The sequence below is a fragment of the Pieris napi genome, chromosome 10 (assembly GCF_905475465.1).
Source record: "Pieris napi chromosome 10, ilPieNapi1.2, whole genome shotgun sequence".
NCBI lineage: Eukaryota > Metazoa > Arthropoda > Insecta > Lepidoptera > Pieridae > Pieris > Pieris napi.
In genome coordinates this window covers 5,373,690-5,394,365 of record NC_062243.1, presented here as the reverse complement: position 1 = coordinate 5,394,365, position 20,676 = coordinate 5,373,690, and the positions used below count along the sequence as shown (strand labels likewise).

At 33.9% G+C, this 20,676-nt stretch overlaps 1 protein-coding gene across 4 annotated transcripts; it reads right to left on the bottom strand.

The window, feature by feature from the left end:
- Positions 1-474: 474 nt before the first annotated feature.
- On the bottom strand, positions 475-20,676 carry LOC125052971 (golgin subfamily A member 1). Of its 4 annotated transcripts, none has more exons than XM_047654097.1 (14): positions 20,415-20,676; positions 20,202-20,347; positions 20,072-20,122; positions 19,155-19,326; positions 18,737-18,894; positions 17,674-17,836; positions 17,126-17,274; positions 11,772-11,918; positions 9,074-9,151; positions 6,449-6,672; positions 5,793-5,949; positions 4,678-4,833; positions 3,791-3,903; positions 475-2,735 (listed from the first exon to the last, which is right to left on the bottom strand). In XM_047654097.1, the coding sequence occupies exons 2-14, from the start codon at positions 20,316-20,318 to the stop codon at positions 2,561-2,563; spliced, it is 1,860 nt and encodes a 619-aa protein (XP_047510053.1). In that variant the 5' UTR covers positions 20,319-20,347; positions 20,415-20,676; the 3' UTR covers positions 475-2,560. The 4 variants fall into 4 exon arrangements, with proteins under 4 accessions (XP_047510053.1, XP_047510054.1, XP_047510052.1 ...); XM_047654098.1 differs by having other exon boundaries at positions 20,419-20,676; XM_047654096.1 differs by having other exon boundaries at positions 20,423-20,676.

The window sequence follows — 20,676 nt, the reverse complement described above, 5'->3', positions numbered from 1 at the left end:
GTTAGACTCACTCAAGTCACTCTATCGTACGAATGGCTTAAATATTGTTACAAATGCTACGGCTGAATATTATAACTAGTTGGCTGCGACATATATATATATATATATATTCTAAGTATTTAAAAACTTCCCCTTGAAAGTATTACTCTGTTCTGTTACCTCTGGGAAGGCGATTGAATAATTTTATTGCCTTGGCGTACCAATTTTTTTTAATACCTCTGTATTTAAAAAGAAATGGTGCTAGATGCTGGTACCCACAGCCGTGTTGGATCTTTCAGTAGGTACAGGCAACTATCTTGTTAAAATGTTTTGAATATATTTGGATACTTATTCAGAACAGACTATAATATATATATATAAGTTTGGTACTGTCAAAATACTTGGTCCTAAAAAAAATGTCTTCAGCATACAAGGAGTTATCTTTTGATTAAAATAACTTTTACGCTCCAATCGGTTCACGCTAAATAAAACACATTCAAAGTGATATTCATTTATTGATATTGACTACGTAATAAATGTATATAAAATTAAAAACACCAAAACTTCCAAAAAAAAACAATGAAATAAACGACTAGACATACTGAAAATTTCCAACAGATCTAAGCATTTCTTACAAATATTATAACAGTGATATTGCATTCACTTAAAACTAAGTCGGTTAAAGTTAAATATCTTAACATGCCTCGGTTCTCCTAAGTTAACTTCGATGATTAGCCAAATACCTCAATTGCTGTTTTTAAGTTATTTATAGACAAATAGGTAAACAGTCTTTTATGCCTGACACATATCAAAGACAAACTGGATTGTGACACTATTGTTAAAGTTCGAGCTAAGACTCGACTTTCCATTTCAATCATACCTTCGTACGAGTAATTGTACATAGAAAGGAAAATGACACAGCCGGGATTTGAACGCACGACCTCAAGGTTAAGGGCAACCGAGAATTTAGCCTATGGGCAGTGGTTATAATTTCTATTTTATGTGTACTACATTGTGTTAATAATCTTATGTACATTTAAAAATATTCACAAAATTATATTACGTTTTTTTTTAATTTAAATCCAGGCAACCCAGGCTGTCCCTTGGACTGGATATAATTTCCGGAAATAAAGTTTAAAACCAGCCGCCATTTTCATAAATATAAATAATTAAAAATGTAAATAAATGCCTTAAAAATAATCTTCAGTATAATTAACCTACAAAAATATAATTTACAAACTAATATTCGATCTAAACAATACTATCTGACTATCAAAAGATTTGGTTTAATTCAAAATATTTTTAGTAACCAATTTCTTAAAAAAAAATCGCCCTTTTCGTTCTAATACTAAAATGCTATGCTTTATCACTCTTGCGTAATTGCAGAAAAGCGTGGCAAAACATTCCATAAATTTTTATCAACTTTTGAAAATGGAATTGGAATTCTTGTTTTTTTTTTAAATCAACAAATGCGAAACCAGATCTAGGTTATGGCCACATGTTATTGTTTTAAACTTTCAAAAATGGAATTCCAAATGTAATTTTTTTTATTTACATAATCCAAATGAGATCTGTTTCACATGTTTGTAATCTTTGTTCCTCCGAAAACTAATGTACAACAATATAATATACGCTTAACAAAATCAGGTAATCTATAAACATAATATGAATCATTGACACTGCAATTAAAAATATACCAAAAGTTACGGCACTTGTACTCGAACTTGAAAAGCTGTCATAATTATAAGGATTGTTTGCGTGTCAGTTCGCTTTCAGCAGTAAGCTCAGAAGAAAGTCTGAGGTGTGGATAATGTCTATGAATAATGTATTTTTTATTTTTAAAGCTATATCAATAATACCATGACATGTATAATTTGTCTGTCAACACAAATGTGGACATTTTAAAAATGGAATGCCTAAAAATTATATAAAATCTCTACAATATACACGACATAACGCCACATAGATAAAACCAAAATTCCAGTTTAATAATGGTTTCAAATGTTATCATTCTGGTTTGATTCTGTTAAAGAGAAAAATATCGCTTAAAAATTGTATAGTTAAGGTTTTGTCTGGAATTTCTATGTCTAAACAGCGCTCCATGGCCGTATTTGGAACTAATCGAAAGCACTCACTATTTTTAATAGAATTCGGTGCACGAAGTTTACAATAACTACATTAAAACATTGACCATTGTACTAAAACCATTTTCTCAGTTTCCGACTATAAGGGACGCTTGAACGCTTTCAAAGTATTACGTCACGCAATTTTTGGAGATTATTGACCCCCCCCCCCCCATGTAACGCGCCGTAACGTTTTTCTGTACTCAATAGTAAATCGTTTCGTGACCACCCAGTGACTCTTTATAGGTAAAAGTTACCATTATGTGCTGTAAAGTACTGGAAAGTCGAAAATAGTATTGACAATAACGCGTAGTTCAATCCCCGCCCCGCATCGTAAGGTTTTACAAAAGGATCCCCCCAAAAATTCGTTACGAAATACTTGAACGCTCCCTAAATAAAATTAAAAAAAATATATATTCCTGTCGATCACAATTCCTACATAACAGAAACTATACAATTCACGTGTTAAGGGCAGGAAACCAGGTGGAAATACCAGATCGGGCGGGTAAGGCCGCCCTCAACAGAGCCTCTTCGTGTGCGGATAATCGTAACAGCACTGAAAGAGCACGCGTCAACTGTCGAGCTTCTAACTCACGCGCAGTCAAAAATCGTAGCACTACGTGTTTTAAATACCTGTAAACGATAAAAAGACATAAATTACACTTTAAAATAATATTGTTAATTTTATTATAATTAAAATAAAAATTTTCCTCTCTTTTCATCACAGTGTAAACCAAATTTGACAGATAGAGACGAAAAACACAAATTACACTTCAAAAATTTTATTTTTAAAATACTTCTCTCTTGATCACAGCGTAAACCAAATTTGACAGAAAGAGAACTTTGGTTAATATTAATTGAGTAATATAGTGTCCACCCCTATGTTACGGCCTAATAAATAATCCAATTGCCCTATGGGTCGTTGGTGTATGTTGCATTTTTCTTTGAACATATTATATTTTTAGGTTCTTCGTTTATTCCCGTCTCGGCTTCTATTTGGGTCTATTGGCATGGTTAGAAACTAGACAAGTTTGTTTAGCAATTATTCATGCCTATCTGAAAATCAGAAATGTCGGTTTCCTCACGATGTATTTCACCAAGTATTCATTTTGCACATAGAAAAAATCAGGGTTTGAACGCATAAAGTGAATCGTACGCTCGCAACTGATTTCAAATTAAAACTAAAGAAATTCATGCGAGATAACGTACGTTCAAAGTTGTAATATGAAAAACATTCTTAGGACAATCTGGGTTCAAATAACAGTATGCGCAAGTAGCGAGCCCCATACTATAATAAAGCAGGGAAGCAAGGAAACATCATTTATTTAAGAGATACTCTCTTGTTGTTTTGCGATAAATGATGCTCTCTGTTAAAAAAAAAAAGTTTAAAAATGATGAGATAAATACAAAAAAGAAAACTAAACAAAAATAATGTAGCTAAAGGTCATTCAGAGGAGACATCCTTTACACAAGTTTCGTTAGCGTGAACTGTATACTCGCGCTGAGACTCCAAGCTCCGCCCACCGCGTGTTTAGTATACGTAATAGTTACACCAGACAAAAAGGTTTTTTTTAATAGAATGGGGAAACACGAGTGCGTTGCCAGCCTTTGCGGAATTGGTACGCTAGTTTCTTGACCCTAAATCGAATTGGTTAATACTTAAATGGGCAGCTGTTTTTTGTACTCACCGTCTACTTATATCCTGTTCTTCGGCCGTGGTGAGATCCGACTTGCTGCTTTGCAATTCACGCTGAAGGGTTTTCTTCATATCCGATATTCTATTATCTAAGGTTTTTATTTTCTGAAAAACACATACAATCTTCTTTTATTTTGGTATTAAAAAAAACTAATCACTGATCAATCAATCTATTTAGTAGAATTTAATTATTTACATTTTTATAGCAAGAACTTGTTGATGTGTAAGAAAAAAAAGTCTGGACACAGCAGCCAAGATTTTTAGCATTACTATTTCATTATTACTATTCTCGTGACGTTTATGAACTTAGATACTTACGCGTAATTAAAAATGCACTAGAATTTAATGATAATATATACAATAACTATAAATATTCCTTGATACGTAAATAATTTAATGTCGTAAAAACAATATATATGTAAGTTACACACAACTGATAACGTAAAAAATAAAAATATATATTTCGCATATATAAAAATGTTTCGTGGACATTTTTCGAAAAACAAGCAGGTGGCAACCCATCTGTGCCTGACACATTTTGGTTGTCTCTTTTCCTTCACCGTACAAGCGGGTTTTAAATGTGCACATAGAAAGGGTTTCGAACCTAGGACCTCAGGAATGAGAGCTTAGAGAGATGCTTATACAAAACAATTACTCTTTAAATAATAAAAAAAAATCAGTGGCGCTAAAACCTTTTTAGGCCTAGCCTAGGATTTCTGTATCTGTTTCATGATGATTTGTCAATATAATAGGTGATCAACCACACGAGACACACCGTCGATTTTGGGTCTAAGGTTTCCTCACGATGTTTTCCTTCACTGTTAAAATTTAATAATTCAAAACAAAAATAATAATTCCAAATTTTATATTATTCAGTACCTTATTTCTATCACAGATTTCAGCTTCTAAGTCTTGAATAGTTTTCTTTAACGTGACCTCATTTTCAGTGAATATTTTTATTCGCTGTCTGAGTTCCTCATTTTCCTTATTTCTCGCCTCTTCATTTTCCTTTATTAGCATACACGATGCTTGATTCTGAAAACAGTATTATTTTATACTAGCTGGCCTGGCGAACATCGTACCGCCTAACAGTCGATTCTTTATTTTTTTTTAATGTTTATTCTGCTATTCGGGACACCGGTCTAGCTAGTAAGATAAAAAAAGAAAGTTGATAAGACAACAAATACATTATGTCAAAAAATAAAAATTTACCTTCCCGGAACCCCTCCACTAACACTTGAACTTTATGATATGGTATTAAAGTTCAAATTGACTTTTAAGTATTATTACGAATCTTTTGTATGGGAATATAGAAAAGTGTTGTTTTTAGACTTTTTCACTCAATTTTTTTTATTTTTCTCTCCGTAAGAACCATCCTCGTTCTTCAAGGAATATTATAAAAAAATCAGACAAATCGGTCAAGCCGTTTTCATGTTAGGTCGTGACAACGGAAAACGGGTTTCATTTTTATATATATATAATATAGATCATTTAAATCAGAATTTTTATATCATCCATTTAAAGCAGTAGAACGGACGACTCTACGCAAAATTTCGTTCTTTGTCCTAAAGTTTGCTTTTGTGAAAGTAATAATACTAATTTTTATATTTATTTAATACATTCAAAAATAACGCGCGATCAGAGTTGGAATTTTACGTTTACATAGAGCCGCTAGATGGCACTTGAGTGATAAACATCGAGTCCATTTTCCAATTACCTACCTGTGATGCGTGGGCCCCACGTTAGGAAACACTGCTCTATTGTCAATAGTTTCCCCGCGTACGCGATTTAGGGATTTTTATTTGTATTTCTTACATTTATAGTATCGCAATTTACATGCAGATCTTTATTTTTTATTAAATATTCTATAAGCGATTATGTAGCATTCTAATGGGGAAATAATTTGTCTAATAGTTCCAGTAGTTTTTAGACAACAAAAATCTTTACTCTTTATAAAATCAGTGTAGATTTAGACTACGAATTCCAAAACAAACCTCTTTATGTTGCGATATAATTCCCTCCAGCTCTGTAATTTTTGATTTCAACTCTGTTGTCTCTGACTCCAGAAATCGGACATTGCACAGGCTCTTCTCAACGTCTTGCGATATATGAGCATTTCGCAATAGTGCTTCATCTTTCTCTCGCCTTTCCCTTAAAACGTTTAAACATACGTTAGATGGGTTTTTATACCTTTGTTAGTGATTTGTTATTTTACGCTTAATTAAAATCTTTATAGAGTCTTCTATTTCACTTTGCAAATAAATTATATTTACTTAATATTTCTGTCATAATTACTCTTAAAAACTTATTAAAACTATAAATCGATTAAACATATTTGAATTTTAATCGAATTAATTCCACGTTGACATCACAACATTACACAGCTTTAAATACACTAAAAACAACCTTTAGTCTCAGATCTGTATTTTCTCATATTTTTTTTCTAAAAGGCAAGTACGTGATCGGCCTTATCAGTCTAAGGCGAGGCGGTTTCCTCACGATGTTTTCCTTCACCGTATGAGCGAGTCAGACTCAAAGGCCCATTTTCCATATTTACGTTTGAGTGACGTTCTAGAATACGGGCCTAAGCGCACAAGCACAATAGTCCTATCTTAATTTCTAAGTTAGGAACCAGGTCATCCATACTCACTTATCAAACTTCCGTTGTATATCAATATAGTCATGTTGCATATCTGTCATCACCGAATTGAGGTGATTCACCTCTTCTTTATGCTCATCACAAATTTTACGTGACTCCTCAAGTTCCTCTCTCAACATCGTGACCATCTCTCTACTGTCTTCCAACATTTCAGACAATTCTTTGTTTTCAGCTGTTAACTCTTGTATTTGAGCCTCTAATTCCATTGTTTTATCCTAAAATACGTCACAATTTATATAACCTATTATTTAAAAAAAACAGTCGAATGAAGGATGTTCGGAAACGGCTTAGTTTAGCTATAACAATATTTTAGACAAAACAAATTCTAGTTCCAATGTTCCAATTTTGAAATTTAAATTATAAAGCTGTTCCGATGTGAGAAATAAGGTTTACATTGATATTAAAAATATTTTAATCCTTTGTATTATTTTGTCTTGTATTACTCACGTAAATAACGTTTATATTGTCCGATTAACTAACTGGCGTTATACATAAATAATTTAATTAAACCGTCTCTGAACAAAGGACAAATAAAAAAACATCTACAAACCAAAATTTATTAACTATAAGCACAAACTCACAAAAAATAGTTCTGTTCACAATAATAAGTGTTTTCACGTGATGCATGTGTACTTTAAATTATCTCTGAAGCTATCTGATAACCGTTAAATTATCTTCATCCATTAAGCGTGCTACCGTATGTAAACTAGACATTTTTAAAAATAAAAGTTTAGGCCATAACAGTGAATATATGAGTTGTATATACATACAAGCTATAAGGCAGGTTATCTTAGATTTCTATATATTGGCACAGGCAATGGGCTATATGACAAATAAAAAATAAGAAAACTGTTCTTGTCAACTGTATAAAATTTCTGTGTAATTTTAAAATATCCATAAGTATAAAAATATTGACTTTCATGCGTAAGTCACGTGACACAAAACGATCACAAATTAGTCAAATCCACGATGACGTAGCACTGTAAACAATGTCTTCACCTGTCTAATCCTAGAAGTTTAATTTGGTCGGAGACTGATCGGAATGTGATTTGTGAAATTTAGGAATGACAATTAACACTTTGAAAACCTTGAAGTTTACATATTTATTGTCATGGTACGTCAGTGACTGGTGCGACGCCATCTTGCCTACGTTTTGGCGGGTTCTTAAAATTATGAATGTTAGTTTGTATGTTTGAATCTAACACTCAACAGGATTAAAAACGATTGCATAGGAAAGTCACAAATGAATAATCTAAAATGGTTTAAAATGTCAAATAACCCATTGTGTACGCAATTGAAGACATTAACAATTCTATGTCAAATGTTGAATTTAAATTCGTAGTATAGGCGCTAAAATTGAATGACCTTATAGCTCAAAGGCAAGAGTTAATACAGTGCCATCAGTGCCCTAGTGCAGTGCTACAATTTATATAATAACACAAAATCATAGGAATACAAAATTACAAACTATTGCACATAAGTACCAAATAAAATCAAAAATACACTCGTGGTAGAATTTCAACGTCATAGAATTCATAATCATAAAAAATAATAACATACTAGTAGCCCAATTAAAAATCCTTTCCATTTAACATATTAAACAAATATTAAAATCATAATTTTTAACTGGTTTTTAGGTTTTCCTAATACTTTAAGGAATAAATAAAAAAAATAATCGAATGTGTCCAGGCGTCTTCGAGTATTGCACTTAGTAGTTTTGCGATTAATTTATATTTATATAAGAAAATATTTAAGAAAGAAATAAAAGGCATAGAAAAATATCTATGAGGTCTTTTCTCTATGATTTTAGTTGTTGTAATTTCTTTTTATACATCTTTAAATTATACAACAGGTAAACTTACCCTAACAAGCAATACCTTGCTAATAAGGGCCAAGTGCAAGGTTATAACTAAATTAACAAAAAATTATAAATTTTAAATATTTTAAAGAACTTAAATGAGTCGGATACATAGTACCACGAGTGGCAGTACTCGAGACTAGATCTACTAAATAATTATCTAATAAACTACAATAATAATAACAAAATTTAATAAATAAATAACAGTAAACAATAAAAAAATATAAACATTGTATAAAAAAAGGTTTTACTAAAATATGATTGGAACGTATACGTGATATCGTATTATGGTACGACTAATACGATTAATTAAGTACGACTAATAAATTAATAATATGTCATCTATATTGAAATCAGGTGCTAATTCTGATGTAAAGGAACGTTTACCAATGAATAATAATTTATATTCAAGTTCATATTCTCTTAGAACTTCGACTACATAAGGAAAATAATTTTTATGTGATATATATAGATAATATAAGCACACACACATACATACATAACACATTTCCATTTTTTTGACGTTCATAAGTGTACATTGTGTTACCTATATGAGTAAATGATTTTCACTTTTGAATCATCGCTTCTAAAATACAAGAACCGTCACAAATGTATAAAAACATATTTAATGTAACAGATTAAAGCACGTATTTAATGGACAATACCAATTTGAGTCCATCAGAATTAGCACTTATTTTACACTATACGATCATCGTATAGGTCGTACGACGTTAAATGCTGTAGAGGCTTTGACTCACGGTAGCCCCGCTTGCTGCATTGCGCAGTGTCTTCACTTCCATGGCCAATGAATGCACCTCGCCGTTCAAACGCACCACCTGATTACGCCAAGATATGTCTAGCGGAGTTATTTCAGGGATCGTGTAATAACTTTATATGTATTTCGTGAAAATATGCATATATTTGCGGCCTACATTAATCTATACAGAACATTTAAGGAATACAAGATACAAAAATGTGTAGGAAACACAATTTTTGTACAAAAAGTCACTATTTTGTGTTTTTGTATCTTTAACCTAAATTTGCGTATTAAATATGAAATTTTCATTTATGCACTCTTTATGTGTAAAATTCTTGGAGAGTCTATGAATTTGTGTTGTATCTAATATTTCATTAAAGAGTTCGTAATAACTAATAAGGAATTCATTTGTTCAAGTAAATTTTCCTGATTGATACGCTCGTTAATCACAGATCGCAAATAATCGTACGTTGTAAAGCATTGTTTGGGTGACAAAAAGTGTCAATGTTTATTGAGTATTAGCAAAGGTCAAATTAGAAATTAACAACCTTGATATACGAAACAGTTAAGATTAAAGTTGCTAATTTTAATGGACAAAAATTTATTCACGCATGCCATTAAGTCTATTTTAGTAAATTATAATAAACTAGAAGCTTGACTACATATTAAATCATAAATGCATGAACGATCTTCTAGTATTGATTTTTCAATTTTGAATTATAAACTGATTTGATTCTATCATAATATAGAATACTAAAAAAAAAAAAAAAACACTTCTGGACACATCTATTGGCCCACCTTGCATTTTCAGTTTCTTTTGGTCCTACCTAAACATTTATATTAGGTCGAGTGAAAAGTTTTTATGCAGTTTTGAACCTGGCACATTCATAATTGCATTCAATATATTTTTTTTTAATTTCGAACACAGAATTTAAAGAAACAAAAGACAATTTGGAGCCTGCTCATTGATATCAAACAATCGAATACTAAGAAAACTTGATTTTATTGGTTTAGTTGGATTTAATTCTTGAAAGTGTGATTTTTCTCTTTGGTTTTGCAACAAACATTACTTATTCTTAACATTAAGATGAGGTTCTATCAATAATCTATGGATACTTCGCCTGAAGTCGCCGCCCAAGCTGTGGCACTTATCCGGGCCGGACACAGCCAAAGAAATGTGAGTGATCAACTTAATTTAAGTCGATCTGCGGTCCGAAACGTTTATCGGAGATACCTAGAGACTGGCGGCTTTGTTCGTCGCCAAGGAAGGCCACGATTTCGGGTCACAACTGAAAGGCAGGATCGATTCATCGTGACAAGCAGCTTGAGAAATCGTCACCTTACTTCCATTGAGATACAAAACCAACTTCGCGACTTCCATGAAGTAAATGTGAGCGCTCGAACTGTTCGGAGAAGATTAAAAGAACGCGATATGGTACCACACAAGCCAGCTAATGGCCCAAAACTAACGCGAGCCCACCGAATAGCGCGCCTTCATTTCGCGCGCTCACACTTAATTGGACTCAGCAGCATTGGAACGTTGTACTCTTTTCTGATGAGCCTAAAATTGCGTTACATGGCAATGATGGAAGGAAGAAGGTCTACCGACGTAAGGGAGAGCGTTTTGCACAATGCTGCTTTGAAGAGAGGGTTGCTTATGGCGGTGGCTCATGGACTGTCTGGGGCGGTATATCCGCGAGCGGCAAAACTCAACTTGAGCTTGTTACGGGACCACGGCTGCCAACATTAAATGCTGAAAGGTACATTCTTGAGTACTTAGAACCTCACGTGATGCCATACGCGGACTATGTGGGCCCAAATTTCCTTTTTATGCATGATAATGCAAGAGCCCATACGGCCGGCATCGTCAGAGAATATCTTCGGGATGTGAACATCGCAGTTATGGACTGGCCAGCCAGAAGCCCAGATATGAACCCCATTGAGCACATGTGGGACGAGCTAAAAAGACGTGTTAGGGCTCGTCAGCCAGTTGCCCAGACGATGCAGGAATTGAAAACTGCCATAGAAGAGGAATGGGAGATGATCCCTCAACATTTCATAGAGCGGTTGATAAACTCTATGCCTAATCGTATGAGAGCTGTCGTAGATGCCGATGGAGGCAACATGCGTTATTAAATTAAACCTTTATTTGATAAAACACGTTTTTTATTCCAAAATCAACTGACTTCATCAAGGCGCATACCCGACTTGTTAGGCGTATCTCCATGTGGTGTGGTATTCTAAATTCAAATTTAAAACAATACGATCGAAAAAGATGGTAAAATGTATCAGGTTCAAAACTGCATAAAAACTTTTTACTCGACCTAATATAAATTTTTAGGTAGGACCAAAAGAAACTGAAAATGCAAGGTGGGCCAATAGATATGTCCAGAAGTATAGTTCCTAAACACTGATAATAATTAATGCAAAAAACTTGACGTTTGTTTACAAGTGTGTTACGTCATGGAAACTGATGCGACGCCATCTTGGAAATAGAAGTGTTTTGGCGGGTTATTAAAATTATGAATTTTTAATTAAAATTTACCATTTGTATATGTAATATGTTCTGTAATCAAAACATAACTTGAAGTCGTTTAAAATCTTGACAAATCTGTCAATCTACTTGACAATTTGCTTGAAGATCATGTAAGACATTTAATAAATAAATAAAAATAAGTACAGTAAATACAAAAGCTTACCTTAGCTTCACTATTGGCCAAGTTCTGTCTTGCTTTTTCAAGCTCAGCAGATAATTCTAGAAGATTTTCCTGAATATCTCTTTTCTCGTTCTCTACTCTTCTTCTTTCTGCGCCTTCTTCTCCTGCTTGGCGAGACAGACGCGCCACCTAAACATATATAAACTGCATAAAATAAACTCAAATCATGTGTGTATATAACATATAGGTGAAAATTATCGTGTAATGGAATTATTGTTTTACCGAAAGTCAAACCCCTACGCGTTTAGTGCATCACCAACAAGTCACAGAAGTTAAGTATGTATTTTAGCAAAATAATAATTGTTTGGGTTTTCAATATTTCCGATTAAATCCACAATTCTGAAAATTTCTTCGTGGTACGCATAAACTTTTTTTTTTTTTTTTTTTTTTTTGTAAACTCTTCATCTATCTGCAATCAGCCTCTTGGCTTTTATCAGATTTTTAGGGGAAAGGTTGGCAATTAGGGAACGCAAATCCAATAATTTTTACTCCCTCCGTAATTTTTAAACTGTCAGATTGCGGCAAGTTTCGCCCTTTTTAGCCGATAGACACTATCCGTTATTTCCAAGAGGCCCGAAGCTAGGGGGTTCACGTGTTGCTGAAGTCTCATTTTGTATCGCACGGTTGATCTTTTAATGTCTTCCTCGACAGTGGCAATTCCCAAATATTTATGGACTTCAGTATTTCGTGTTAACCACAGCGCACCGCTCATATTTCGCAGTGTTTTGCTTTGTAGCCGCTGCAGGATTTCGATATTAGAGCGGCTTGCTGACCCCCAGAGCTGTATCCCATAGAACCATATTGGTTTAATTACAGTCTTATAGATGAGGAGTTTATTGTCCAAACTGAGTGCCGCATTTCTGCCTAATAGCCAGTTCATGCTACGAAGCCTACCAATAGCATGCTCCTTCTTGGCTTTTATATGGTCTTGCCAAGTCAGGCGTCTGTCCAGGTGCATGCCCAAATATTTCGCTGTAGTCCGTTTTGGCAAAACAGCTCCCTCCAGAGTCACCGGTGAGCACTCTTCTCTTCTTAGTGTGAACGTAACATGAACTGATTTCGCTGGGCTTGCCCGTATCCTCCACTTCTTTAACCATAATCCTATTTTGTCCAGGCATTTTTGTAGTTTTGCGGATGCTTCGTTAGGATTTTTATTGCAGGAAAGGATTGCAGTGTCGTCTGCATAGGTTGCAATGACAACATCGTCCGTAACTGGTATGTCGGCTGTAAAGATTGTATAAAGGAATGGACCCAGCACTGAGCCCTGAGGCACTCCTGCTTCTATTTGGCAGATTGATGATAGATAATCCTCACATTTGACCCGGAACATACGGTTTTGCAAATAAGACTTTAGGAGAAGGTAGGCAGTATTTGGTAGGTTCAACTTTAGCTTACACAGGAGGCCCTTATGCCATACGCGATCAAAAGCCTGCTGTATATCGAGAAATACTGCTGAACAATACTCTTTTCTTTCTAGGGCTTGCCGTATTGTATGAGTAACACGATGTATTTGTTCCATTGTTCCATGTTGTGCACGAAACCCAAATTGGTGGTCAGGTATTACTTCTTGTTCTTTGAGTACTGGTTGAAGGCGAATAATGACTAGTTTCTCAAATACTTTTGATAGCAAGGGGAGAAGACTAATAGGCCTGTATGATGAAACTTCTGTTGGCGGTTTTCCAGGTTTTGGAACCATGTTTATAATGGACACCTTCCATAGTTTTGGGAAATATTGTAGTCTTAATATTGCGTTAAAGAGGATTGTTAACAGAACGATACCTTTTTTCGGTAGTTCTTTAAGTACTTCTGCGGTAATAAGATCGAAACCGGGTGCTTTTTTTTGTTTTAAATTATTAATAGTTTTTTTTAATTCTGACGGTTTAACAAGTTTTAGTGGTAAAGACATTTGCTGATCACTATTTATGATTTCATCAAATTCGTCTTCGGTTTGCATTATGTCCGGTTCGTTAGGTGTAAATACATCCGTTAGAAAGTTGGCAAACAGCTCCGCTTTATCCTGTGGTTTTTGTGCCCATTCGCGATTAGCTTGTCTTAAAGGGGGCATGTGTTCTTTTGGCCTTTTTAATGATTTCGTCATCTTCCAGAGTGAATAATCGTCAGCTTTATATGGCGACAATGTCTGTAGTTTATCTTGCAATGTACGATTTTCATTTTCTTTGAGTAGTTCTTTTAAATCTTTTTGGGCTTTATTCAACGCTTTTTTATCTTGCCGATTCCTGCTGGTATGCCATTGTCGTCTTAGTCTTCTCTTCGCAGCAATAAGATATTTTATTTCCAACGGTATGTCCTGACTTTGTGTTTTAGGTTCTGTATATGGGGTCGATAGCCATGCTGCTTTTTGTATAAGATTAGTAACTTGCCAAGCTGTGTCGTCTATGTCATTTTCACTTTTAAGGGGTATGCGTAGGTTAGCATTATCTTCAATGTATTCTCGAAAGGCTTCCCAGTCAGTTTTACGGTTGTATAAAGTCTCCCGTGGTTCTTTGTAAATAACTGTTGTGCTTAGTGTGCAGATAACTGGTGTGTGGTCTGAGGAGCCATCTAGACACGATTGGACTTTAGTGTAGAGCCCAGATATCCCTTTAGTGATGAAGAAGTCGATAAGATCTGGCATTTTTTTTCGGTCTGTTGGCCAATGGGTTGGTTCACCTGTTGATATTACACTAAGGTTATTACTATCAATAGACTTTTTCAGCTCCCGGCCTTTTGTTGTTGTTAGTCGTGAGCCCCAGAACGTGTGTTTAGAGTTCCAGTCTCCTCCTACAATGTATTTGCAGCCGAGCGTATGGAAAAAGTCATTATACATATGCTCATCTATCCGGTGTCTAGGTGGACAGTACACTGCAGCCACATTGAGTGATCCCTGCCAGTCATCTACAGCTATTATAGCGGCTTGTATGTGCGCATGTTTGAATGGTGGCAGGATATGATGTCTAATGTTTTCCTTAATTATAACAGCTGCCCCAGCATGAGATGTACCATCTGGATGATTAGCATAGTATACATTGTATCCTTTCATTTTTATTATTCTTTGGTCAATCATATGCGTTTCAGTGACCAGTAAAATATCTATCTTATTGTGATTTATAAAAACCTCGACTTCTTGCTTATTTGGGAGTAAGCCATTTATGTTCCATGTCGCGATACGTAGGAATTTCATTTTTGCTGTTGAGCTATTACTGTCGTTAGTAGACTCATAAGAGTCCCTATTTGTTGGATGAGGATGTCAATCTTTTCTGACTGTTTTATTATGATTTGCTCTAAAGAGCTCGTTGGCTGAGTTTGTCTATTCTCTATATTTCGATTCCAGCTACGAGTGTTTGCTGGGCTAGGCCCATTTTCCGGTATGTACGAATTGTTATTATCCTGGTTATTTGAGGATTGTAGTCTATTATACCTGGAGGGTTTTAATGGAGGGAAGTCACCTATTTGGGCTTCAAATGTATTGGTAGGCTTCTTATCTACAGGGACTTTTCCTTTTCCTGAGTTAGCCATTTTTCGAGCACGGATCTCCTTATACACTTGGCAGCCTTTATAATTAGCTGGATGTTCACCAAAGCAAAGAGTACAAGTAGCTGGTGTGTTTTTATCCTTTTTTGGGCAATCTGTAGTTTTATGCCCTTGTGCACATTTAACGCACCTATAGGGACGCATACAATTATTCTTAGTGTGACCATATTGTTGGCATCTGGTACATTGGGCTATTTCGGTAGACTTTCTTGGATCTTCTATTGTAACTCTAGTGTGGTAAATATATTGTATATTTTTTATTTCAGGGTTATTGATACTGGGTTCTACGTTTACAAAGAACATATTTAAGGGCTTCTTATTTTTTCTAGATATGGCGTAAACTATTTCACCGCGTACCATGTTTCCTGTTTTTTCAATTTCTTCTATTATAGCTGATGGAGGGGTGGTATAATGCAGGTTTTTTATAACAATCCTGTAGCATTTGTTCTGCTTCTGTGTGAATGTGTGACCAATAAGGCCATTGCTGCGGATAAGTTCTATCAAGTTTTTATATGTTTCAGTTGACTGCGCCATAACTCTTAGCTGATCTCTATTAATAACTTTATATGAGTAGCTTTCGTGGGGTATCGTCTTGTTTATAAGTTCTGTTAATTTAGATATATCTTCTATCCCATATAAGATTATAGGCGGTGGTTTGTAAATTTTTTTGGCGTTAGTGGACGAGTCGTCTCTTTCCTTCTCGGTTAGATCTACAGGTAATAGATTATATCTGTTTGAAGTACTAATTGTTACTTGTGATTTTTGGTTAGGCGGTATTTGACTACGCGGTGGACTGTTTGATAGTCTTTTTCTTTTGGGATAGCGGTCTGTTGGGACTCTTTGCCAGGAAGGAGGGGGGGGAGAAACTTTGTTGGTATCATCATTTATTGTTGGGTCACAGTCATAAACGGTGGATATCGAAGATAAATTCTTCGAGTCTGTATCCTTTAAACTTCCTACTGAAGACGATCTAGGTCTTGTGTTGAGCAGGCTTGGATGAAGTACCTGCTGAGTTAACTTTTTCTTTGAGGCACTCATTCTATTACTCCCAGATTGCAGACATTTTTTTTTTTAATATTATTATTATATATATATTTTTTTTTTTTTAATGTTTTTATTATTATTATTATTATTTTTTTGTTAGTTTTCTATATATATGTATGTATAGAAATAAATTAGATATCTATATAAATTTATAAAACAAAAATTAAAAATAATTGATCTTTCAATATCCCGTATATAGGTTTGAACTTAGGCCGATAGAAATGTTCGATTCCGGAACACAGCTTATCTGCGACGCCGAGGTACTGTATGACGAGATGGACGAATTACTTGAACAGTTTCTTTCTTGAGTGACGTTTACAAAGAGTGACGTACACAGTAGACACATTTAACATCACAGATACAAAGTCATGGTTTTTTCTTCTTTTTGTAGTAATATCACCAAAAATTGACTGATCCTTATTATAAGTCACTTGCACTTGATGCAATCACTTGATTTGTACACGCACTTTTAATTGTTTTAGTCAAAACGAAAAGTCACCGAAATCGAAGTCAAGATAACACAAATTAAAACGTGAAATTTTTCTATTTTTTTACACTGATAATGAGGCAGATACGTTTGCCTATAGTATATCTTCTCCTGGTTCACTTCAATATTTACTTTTTATTGTGTATTCTCACTTATTTCTATTTTTAATTGGTTATTTTGCGAGGACTCGATATTCAACTTGCGCCTACCCGCAACGGATCCTATCTAATCACTACTAATCTAAACTAAGTTTAATTATATCAATTAATGGTACCTGAGTCTCAAGCGACGCAATCTGTGCACTCCAAGAGGTTTTAACATCAGCAAGGACCATTTTGGCTTCCTGCAGCTGACGGGTTAAGACCGCCTTCTCACGACACAAACGGTCATAGTCACCACAACCCGTTAATTGCATTTCTTTATCTGTTCAAAGAAAGGTCACAGTCACACAATCGGACATTTGGTCAAATTTTAGTACTATACACTGATTTTTTATTCCGTAGAATTCTGACAGCTATCATTTTTTGACATGTCAGAGATGGCAAACCTTTTTGGCCGGGCACATTTTTCAATTTCAATACGAGTTTGAACACAGAACATCTGTGTCTATACATACATTTTATTTGTTAGTGAATGTATGGTTTAATTAAGTGCGGTGCTCCAGATAAAAGTGGTTTAACGGCGAGTGATAATTACGACCCTTTTCATCACAATAAAAAACGAATATAAAATATTACATATTAACGTTTGGTATAGAACCTTTAAAGAGCCAAATTTCTTCACCTAATTAATTTGATTCTTTTCGAATCGCTTAATTATTACCATCATCATGAACATGGTGTTCGGGATGCGTTGTGGGTAAGGCGGCTCTCAAGACTTGTAATTCATCAGCGAGGTCTCTCGTTCGGGCGTCTGCAGCGCCCAAAGCCGCTGTGAGTTCTGCGCGTTCACGTGTCCAAGCTCGCCGAGATTCCTCTAACTCTTCCTGATTAATATTTCATATCAGAAACTATATTTATAAAAAGTATACCCAATATATAATAATAGGTACCTTACATATCATTAGCACAAAATATTGATGTCATTAATATTAAGAAAAAAGATATCATAATGCAAATTGTATATTGACTACTGAGTAATTTAATTAAACACTAATGACACAGTTTTATTTATATTATTTTAAAGGAACAATATCTAATATATAAAATTCTCGTGTCGCGGTGTTTGTAGTTAAACTCCTCCGAAACGGCTCGACCGATTCTCATGAAATTTTGTGTGCATATAAAAATAGATGTTGATCTATTTTTCATCCCCCTAAATGTTAAGGGTAGTCTACCCCTAATTTTCTTTTTTTATTTTAGGTATTTTTCCTGTTTTTATTTTTTTATGATACAGCAATAAAAAATACATACAAGCCCTAACTTTTACCCCTATATCATACCCTATTTTTTTTATTATAAATGATATACATGGCAAAACGACGTTTGCCCGGTCAGCTAGTAACTTATAATTTCTAGTTGTGCTGCTTTACATGTAAAGAACAAGAGTTAGATTAAAACATTAAATTTTTTGCATCTAACAAGTGATAAGGATGTCAAACATTCTATTTAGAGCTAAGAGGATGTTAATGACGAGCACTGGACTGTCAATATAAAAGTTAGTCAACATTCACATTTAAAAAAAAATTGCAACTACATACTTAATATAATTTATATATTTTGTTAGTTACTTATCCATAGGTCCCTAATAAATTGCTTTAACAATGTCATAAACCAAATGTATTTCACTAAAGTCTTATACACAGAATTTTTTGAAAACACACTACTCGCTTACTTACTTATGATTAAATAAGGTTTGAACAAATATAGAGTAGCAATTATCTTACATTAAGTGTATCAAGGCGATCCTGTGCATTTTCTGCAGCTGCTAATCTTGCTTTAAGGTCATTAAGATGTCTCTGCGATTGGTCTCTTTCAAGCATAGCCTTAGCTGCCTCTGCCTGTGCTGTTCGAGCCACCGTTTGAGCTGCCGATGCTTCTTCACCTAAATAAATATTTTATTATTTATTGAGACAAGTATGTATAATACTTTAGTTTTGATACAATCTAAGCTCTATATGGTACTTGACATAACAATGGATCTGTCTCTCTGATTTTTTATATATCTGTATAGACAAGTAAGTGATCAAACTTCTGTGCGTGCTAATATTTTTTATTTTTATGATTTAGGTTGATAATCACTAAAACATTTAACCAAATGATGCATAATGTGATGGTTTAATACAATTTACTGAATGTTCATACCTTGTACTGATGCAAGAGACAGCTTCAATTCCTCAATTTTTTGCTCCCAGAAAAGATCCCTATCTCTTAATTTCTCTTCAAGTTGTGTGGTATACTGCTGATGAAGAGCTACTTGGTCTACTTGACCTCCAGTTCTGTCATTTAGGTATGTTTGTAGTTGAGGTGATATTGACTGTAACGACAAAGTTGATATCATATACAATATAATTTCTACTACAATTTTTGAAGATATACTTCTTTAGGCACGTTATGAAAAATTTATGAGAGTGAAATTTTACAATGCGCGCACACCTGTGCCACAAAATTAGGAGTGTGATTTATAGCTTGCGCCAGCGAGATAGGAATAAGACAATCTACAAGTAAAAAGAAATAGAATATGCATGAAGTTCGTATGCCAAGAATTTTGAATGACCATAATGACATTTGTTATTTACCTTTTAAACAAATAAAGGAGTTTTAATTATTTTTTCAAAGAAATTTAGCAATGCTTTTTGAATTATAATCAGAAGTGATTTAAATTGAATATTTAAACCAATACAAATTAATATTTGTGAAAAAACTGTGCTCATAAACCTTCCTAAGTGCTTCAATACAATTGAGGTTAACTATCCGTATGTATTATTATTATCGAGTAATGTTTTGATTAAAAAAATTACCATATTGTTTAATCAAAACATGTAATTTTTCTGATTTAATCTAGCAAATATAAGGACAAGAGACAAAAAACAATTGATGAATCAGTGTAAGTGCACTAAATTGAATACAAAAAAAGAGTTGTCATCTTATCGCTGTGAAACATCAAAAACTGGAGGTGGAACAAAGCCAAACTATTTTTAATAATGCCAAAGAAGTATAACTTCTTACGTGCGTACATAAGTACATGCATCCTTTTTTTCTTTCTAGAGATCCTTACTTACATCTGATGTTGTATCACCTTGTCCACCAGAACTTGAAGGGCTTGTTGTGGACTGCAATTTGAGAATATACAGTTATAATAAGATCTCTCTGGCCTTTACAAAACTTTCTACAACTACTTTAATAATATACCGAATCATCACGTAAAGACAATCTTCCCAAGAAAGCTCCACTTCTCCAACTACTTGTCAACTTGCTAATGTCACTTCCAGTCTCTTCTTTAATTTTGCTTTTTAGACTTGCAAACATTATGAAAATTTATTTCTGCAAAATATAGCCTAGAAAGAAAACAATCAGATTTAGACCCCTATAATAATAATACCATGATTTATATTGAAAACTTACATACTTACACTGAAATAAATAATTATATCTTGATAAAAAACATTTCATTTACAATATTTAACAAAATTTAAGTTTGGGTAACTTCGTTATACTAATTAGTAATTAATACAGCGTAGGTCTAATTCGTATTTGCACATAAACACCAAACTTTAGCGAAAATTTATGAATTAAAAATAGAATATCGCAAAAATCTATTATTTTCTAAGAAATAATATAGACCGAAATAGAAGATTGGACATTGAAAATTGTTTTCTGCTTTTTG

What these genes read in the sequence shown, in the direction of transcription:
- LOC125052971 (XM_047654097.1), bottom strand. Translation starts at nt 20,318, where the DNA reads ATGTTTGCAAGTCTAAAAAGCAAAATTAAAGAAGAGACTGGAAGTGAC. An exon ending in GTCTCTTGCATCAGTACAAG is followed by an intron (nt 18,895 to 19,154) that starts GTATGAACATTC and finishes ATATTTATTTAG; the next exon opens with GTGAAGAAGCATCGGCAGCT. An exon ending in ATGCAGCAAGCGGGGCTACC is followed by an intron (nt 6,673 to 9,073) that starts GTGAGTCAAAGC and finishes GACGTATTTTAG; the next exon opens with GATAAAACAATGGAATTAGA.